Source organism: Parambassis ranga, chromosome 2 (assembly GCF_900634625.1).
Source record: "Parambassis ranga chromosome 2, fParRan2.1, whole genome shotgun sequence".
Classification (NCBI taxonomy): Eukaryota; Metazoa; Chordata; class Actinopteri; family Ambassidae; genus Parambassis; species Parambassis ranga.
In genome coordinates this window covers 42,231,393-42,238,518 of record NC_041023.1, presented here as the reverse complement: position 1 = coordinate 42,238,518, position 7,126 = coordinate 42,231,393, and the positions used below count along the sequence as shown (strand labels likewise).

At 39.0% G+C, this 7,126-nt stretch overlaps 1 protein-coding gene across 3 annotated transcripts; it reads left to right on the top strand.

Moving 5' to 3' along the window:
- Window positions 1-2,339: 2,339 nt before the first annotated feature.
- LOC114432396 (rho GTPase-activating protein 1-like) lies at window positions 2,340-4,949 on the top strand. Of its 3 annotated transcripts, none has more exons than XR_003670262.1 (4): window positions 2,340-2,401; window positions 3,599-3,727; window positions 3,819-3,929; window positions 4,009-4,949. XR_003670262.1 is itself a non-coding variant. In XM_028400397.1 (3 exons), the coding sequence occupies exons 2-3, from the start codon at window positions 3,855-3,857 to the stop codon at window positions 4,174-4,176; spliced, it is 243 nt and encodes an 80-aa protein (XP_028256198.1). In that variant the 5' UTR covers window positions 3,460-3,727; window positions 3,819-3,854; the 3' UTR covers window positions 4,177-4,949. The 3 variants fall into 3 exon arrangements, 1 of the variants encoding a protein (XP_028256198.1); XR_003670263.1 differs by lacking the exon at window positions 2,340-2,401 and adding an exon at window positions 2,844-2,880; XM_028400397.1 differs by lacking the exon at window positions 2,340-2,401 and having other exon boundaries at window positions 3,460-3,727.
- Window positions 4,950-7,126: the final 2,177 nt, after the last annotated feature.

Below are 7,126 nucleotides of genomic sequence, written 5' to 3'. Positions count from 1 at the left end.
AGATCAAACCTACACTGTTGCTGCATGAAGAGGATTTTACAGTAAAGCACTGACAGAGAGCAATATTTCACAGAATGGAGGACATGAATAAAAACAGAGCAGATCAGGAGAGACTCTTCTGGAGTTGACACAGATGAGTTTTAGTCTGTTTGTGTGTCTCTGACAAACTGAGGAACTCTGCTTCATGTTGATCAGCAGTTTGGACTCATGTTGGACAGAAAATCATTCTGACTGTGTTTCGTCCTTCAGGGTGGACCATGGTGGAGAGCAGAGGTTAAAACCTGATGTGAGGAGGTGTAAGTTTGACTCAGTCTTTCCTCATTTTATTGTGCATGAGACAGTGTTTTATCAGTCCATCAGAGCTGTTGTAGCAGCACCTTTGGATACGAAGAATGAGGCGCAGCCTCGACAGGTGGAGTTTATTCTTGTAGCATCATCAAAGCACCACAAATGGCGTTAGCATTGAGAGCACCATATGCACCATGAAAACTGATAAAACAAACTACACTACAGTTTCCAGTGGTGGTTCTACATTGGATTACTCCCTGGACAAGGAGGAGAAAAGGATTGAAAAGGTCCAAACACGGGGAATAATCAGCTCCATAGTCAAAAAGCAGGCAGGACTCAGACACAGACTCTCATAAAAAGGATCAGACTGGACTGATGGACTGAAGAGTGAAGACACTGAGACACTGAGCTGTGAACAGCATGTATATATTCCCCATATATACACAGTGTAATATTCGGCGGGACAGCCGAACAACAACACACTTGTTAAACAAGCTCTTACTGACAGCTCTGAACAGACAGCATTAACTTATCATTCATTTCAGTACAGCCACAACAACTTCCATGATACGTCACACATAAGCTACAGGTAGTGGCGAGGCACAAACGTAAATACACACACAGGTGATGATTGTGTGATGAAGCACAGTGAGACACATTACTCTGAGTGTGCTTAACGGGAACAGATAGAAAAGGTCAGAAAAGAACCAGAGGGACATATAAAAGGTGAGGTGGACAGGCCTGCTGCTTACATGTCAAAGATTTGTGTCTTTATACAAATGACATATATACATACAACAGCTATATAAGTGTCTGGGCTCTGGGTTTTCACCTGGCTCCACATCTCCACACAACGTTGACCCCCAATGCTGTTTGTCTCTGGAACAGATAACATGGAACATAATGATAACATGAGAACACGTGAAGAGTGCCTAGCTGTATATCTCATGGTTATTCTTAATTTGTATTCTTTTATTTTTAATTATATTTTAATTAAAAGATAAAATAATTCTTACAGTTATTTTTAATTCTAGGTTATTTGTTACTTATCTGTTTCTAGTTTTTATGCTTCTCTAGTAGCACACTGCATTGTCTTACTTGTACTGCTGCTGTAACACTCCAGTCCGGTAGGCGGCGGTAATGCGCCTTACAAGGTGGCTCCCACCGCCAATAAACTGAAGAAGAAGAAAATAAGGAAGTAGGGGAAAGAAAAAGACGAGCACAGCGACAGCACATCACATGTGAAGAAGAAGTAGTTTGTTCGCTAGTTGAACAGAAGTGTAACTACTGTGAGTGTTTTATCACATCTGAATGGCTGCTGCTGAGTTTCTGAGAGGTTTTATCAGCGAGCGGCTAACTGCTGCTGCTGCTGAAATATTGGGAGTGTTTGAACAAACTATCGTCCGGTACGAGGAAGAGATGGACCGTCAGCGCAAACTGCTGGATCTCCTCCTGAAGCCTGAGATCAAGTTACACAGAATAGGTATGTAAACATGACAATGTCACGGAACAACAACGTCTCTGTTTGAAAAGAGTGCACATTCAACACATAGTGTTTCTAACAGGAGGACACTGACTTCATGACTTTAAGCTAAGCTGGGTGAAGACGCTCGCACATTACCACTGTGTACGTCATCAGTTGTTGAGCTGAGCGTTATCGATGTAGCCCAAGTTAATAAACAGTACAGCACTGATATGATCCATTACATGTTGGCTGGTAGCTGAATTCCACGCAGTGCCGTGGTGCACAGACCACAGCCAGGTTAAGACAGCTTAACATCCACAGAATATTTGTGGCTCCTGTCTTCTGTCTGAAATGTTGTCCTGAATGTTAATGATATTTTATGTTTCTGTATTTTAATGTTGCATTAATTCATTTAGTTGTTCCAGGTTTTAGATGTTTCCATCATCACATTAGTCTTTGTGTCCATTTGTCCCTCCAGGTCTCCCTCAACAACATGACTTTAAGGAGGGAGAGATCCTGTCTGACCAGCAGCTCTGTAACCAGGACAAAAGTTTGACCCGACTGTCATCCAATACAAAGAAGAGATCAACCATCAGGACCCACTGCTGAACATTATCCTGACACCTGAGATACAGTTACACAGAACAGGTATGTGAACCTACAAACAAGCAGTGAATCCTTGACTCATGGAGGCTGCAATTGTTCTGAACTAGAATGTATTTTCTGATCATCACATTAGTATTGTTGCATCAATTCATTTGGTTGTTCCAGGTCATAGATGTTAGGGAGGCGTCTGTCGTATCCAACCAATTAGCGTATGTCTTACAAAGTCGCTCATATCTCAGGAATGGTAATAGGTAGAGACGTTCTGTTTTTTTCCTCGAAAAGAACACATTTAGGCTTTTCGGGGACCTATGTCTACCCCGGCTGTAATATTCTATTGGCAAGTCAGTGTCCAATCGGTCCATCGAGCAATATCAGGAGGGGCTCAAACATCCGTCTCTGAAGCCGGCCGCTCAGCCTCCCACGTCTCCCCCTCGCAGCCCTCCCCTCCCTGACCAGGTGTTTGAGGTGCCACTCTCACTGTCAGTTACTGAATCTGGAGGTGCAGCTCAAGTACAACTCAGGTAAAAAGTAAAGTAAAAAGTCATGTGACTTTCGTTCACATGTGAGTTAATCATGGCTTCCTAGCAGTGCTGAGAAGTCAGAATCAGAATTACTTTATTTATTATAAATTCTTTTTGGTTACAAATAGAAATCAAAGATAAATTGAAATTGAAATATTTAGCATTAATTTTTTTATTATTATAGCATTTACATCCCTGAGGTGTATGTAAAGAAGAACATATTTACTACTGTATAAAAACCTTTACATGGTAAAGAGCATGACATGAATGTACAGTGTCTGAGTGACTGTTACAGTTCAGAGTTCAGTAGTTTGATTAAGACAGGCAGGCAGTGGTGCATCGTTGGAGTCGGAGTCTGTTGCTGAACGAGTTCCTGTACCTGGTCAGCACAGTGTGGAGTGGGTGGGAGGGACAGTCCAGTATGGTCTTTATTTTGGACATCTTCCTCTGACGCACCTCTGTCAGAGAGTCCAGGTCCTCTCCCACAACATGGCCGCCTTCCTGATGATTCTGTTGAGTCTGTGTATGACCCTCACCCTCAGACTGCTGCCCCAGCAGACAACAGCATACATGATGGCACTGGCCACCACAGACTCAGAGGACATCCTCAGCATCGTCCTGCAGAATCTTTAGTGTTTCAGAGTTTTGTGCAGCTTTTGCTCTTTCAGATGAAGTAGAAGAAAGAAGGCTTACAGCTGAGCGGCTTTGTGTGTTTCAGGCCAGGCAGTGAATTTCAGAGACATGGAAGACGTCCACTTGGCTGCTGTGATTCTGAAGACCTTCCTGAGGGAACTGCCCGAGCTGCTGCTCACTTACCAGCTTTACAACGACATCTTCAACTTGGCCTGTATGTCAAGACCATTAGTCCAAGAAGTCATGAATATAGTTGAATAATCAGTGGTTTCTCTAGGATTGTTATTCACAGTGGCATTTGATAGGTTGCAGCTGTATCCAGTGACAGTCGGGTGACCGTCATGAAGACGCTCGTGGAGTCTCTGTCTGAGGAGAACTATGCATCACTGCGATACCTCATCACATTCCTGGCACAGGTACGGCTCTGACACCACGCTTCCTTTCACATTTGTGCGTCTGTTTCTGACAGCTGTGTGTGTATGTTTGTGTGTTTAGGTGTCAGCCAACAGTGAGGTGAACAAGATGACCAACAGTAACCTGGCTGTTGTGTTTGGTCCTAACCTGCTGTGGGGGCGGGACAACGCCATGTCTCTCAGCGCCATTGGGCCGATCAACAACTTCACCCAAACCTTGCTGGACCAGCATCATCTGGTCTCCGCCTAGCTTTGTGGCCAAAACTGCTCTTTAAGTTGTTGTCTTTTAATTTCTCAAAGGCCAAATCATCATCATCATTATCATCATCAGTGGTTGAATATTGGCGTTGTGTTGTTGCTATAATTCAGAATATGATGTGACTGAAAAGAACCAAAAGATCATTCATTTAGTTTGACTGAGGCAAAAAAAAAAAGTTAACTGTTGTAAGTCTGTGTGTGTGTGTGTGTGTGTGTCAGCTGATCTCAGTACATTTGAATAGACAAATATACTGTTGGGCTGTTCATATATTGATTTAAAAAAATAGAGGGCTGTGTCAGTTAAGGTGTGTGTGAGATTGTTGAGGTGAACAGGTGTGTGTGTGCGTGCATGCTTGTGCCTTATTTGTTCCCCTGAAGTGATTAACCATCAAAGTGCCAGTGTGCCCGTTTTGCCATAGATTAAAACAGCACGAGGTGCGTTCAACGCATCACAGGTTTGAGAATCAACATTTCATATATTTATGTTTTAAAGCAAAAAAAAACCATCACATCAATCAGACAAAGAATAAAGTCTGATTTTTTTTCTTGCTCCTTCAGCCAATAATAAGTTAAAATTCACTACAGCTAACTGAATCATCCTAACCAAGTTAACATGTTTTCTCAACTCTGCTGATCGATTACGGTTCAGTCTAATCTATGGATCTTTGTACTGTAACTGTTGTTATGGTGACAGTGAACAATGTTTCTCTGTGGGAGAAATGATTTTGGTTTCCAGGATTTATTGATACTTAGTGATGTTATTTTCTTAACTCCTTTTATTTTTCTCCTTTACTTTTGATATGTTGTGGATCTTATGTATGTAAGATATAATTACAAACTGTAACATCCATGTGTGTAAACAATAAACAGATGTTGAATGAACATTTAGTTTTATTCTCAGCTGTTTTTTTCTTACTGATATTTATTTGTGTAAACAATCATGTACAGTTCAAATCAGGGTGCGCATTAATATAACACTCAGGGTGTGCATTTTAGAACAGCAAGGATCTTTTTATGTTATTTATTTGAAATGCATCCATGACAGTAACAAGGTTTACAAAGAGATCAGAATTCCTTTATTTGTCCCTGAGGGGCAGGTTAAAGCACAAGTGAGCAGCTTGAGGTATGAAATACAAGACAAAACGGCAAACAGTAGTTTCAGGGAGTATATGAGCCGAGAAGAAGTCCAAGCATCTGAACGAATGGCTCAGAGGGTTAAGTGAGTGGTGGACTGTGAAGAGTGAAAGAATGACTGAGAGGAGGTCCAAATGCCTGGGCGAGTGGCTCAGGTGGTAAAGCAAGGGGTAAAGGGAGTGATTTGTGCCCTTGAAGAGCCAGGTTCGATTCCTGGAGGGTGAAGAACAAAGACAGAAGATCCGGAAGTCCGGAAGGACCGGAGGAGAATAGGGGGGCGTCCTGGCCCCCCGAGTTTCGGGGGTTCGTGAACAGGGGGTTATGTCACCAAAGGTGGTGGGAGGTTGAGGGTTTTAGAAGTGCTCATTATGTTTGTTTAAAGTAGTCTTTCAGTAATCTTACTTACTTACTTACTTACTTACTTACTTACTAACTAACTAACTAACTTACTTACTAACTTACTTACTTACTAACTAACTTACTTACTTACTTACTTACTAACTAACTAACTAACTAACTTACTTACTTACTTACTTACTAACTTACTTACTTACTAACTAACTTACTTACTTACTTACTTACTAACTAACTAACTTACTTACTACTACTTACTACTACTACTTACTACTTACTTACTTACTAACAACTAACTAACTACTTACTTACTTACTTACTAACTAACTAACTTACTTACTAACTTACTTACTTACTTACTACTTACTAACTAACTAATAACTAACTAACTAATTACTTACTTACTAACTAACTAACTTACTTACTAACTAACTTACTTACTTACTTACTTACTAACTAACTAACTTACTTACTAACTTACTTACTTACTTACTTACTAACTAACTTACTACTTACTTAAACTAACTACTAACTTACTTACTTACTTACTTAACTTACTAACTAACTACTTATAACTAACTAACTTACTTACTAACTTACTTACTTACTTACTAACTAACTTACTTACTTAACTTACACTTACTACTAACTAACTTAAACTTACTTACTAACTAACTTACTAACTTACTAACTTACTTACTTACTAACTTCTTACTAACTAACTAACTACTACTCTAACTACTAACTAACTAACTAACTAACTAACTAACTAACTAACTAACTAACTAACTAACTAACTAACTAACTAACTAACTAACTACTAACTAACTAACTAACTAACTAACTAACTAACTACTTAACTTATACTTACACTTACTAACTAATACTTACTAACTTACTTACTAACTCTTACTTACTTACTACTAACTTACTTACTTACTAATTACTTACTACTTAAACTTACTTACCTAACTAACTTACTTACTAACTAACTAACTACTTACTTACTAACTAACTTACTTACTAACTAACTAACTAACTTACTAACTAACTTACTTACTTACTTACTTACTAACTTACTTACTAACTAACTTACTTACTTACTAACTTACTTACTAACTTACTTACTAACTAACTTACTTACTTACTTACTAACTTACTTACTAACTTACTTACTTACTAACTTACTTACTAACTTACTTACTTACTAACTTACTTACTAACTTACTAACTAACTTACTTACTTACTTACTTACTTACTTACTTACTTACTTACTTACTTACTAACTTACTTACTAACTTACTTACTAACTTACTTACTTACTAACTTACTTACTTACTAACTTACTTACTAACTACTTACTTACTAACTTACTTACTTACTAACTTACTTACTTACTAACTTACTTACTAACTTACTTACTTACTAACTTACTTACTAACTTACTTACTAA

Bases quoted from the DNA above. Each gene is read 5' to 3' on its own strand.
- LOC114432396 (XM_028400397.1), top strand. From the start codon at position 3,855: ATGAAGACGCTCGTGGAGTCTCTGTCTGAGGAGAACTATGCATCACTG. The intron at 3,930-4,008 runs GTACGGCTCTGA...TTGTGTGTTTAG, and splicing joins TCATCACATTCCTGGCACAG to GTGTCAGCCAACAGTGAGGT.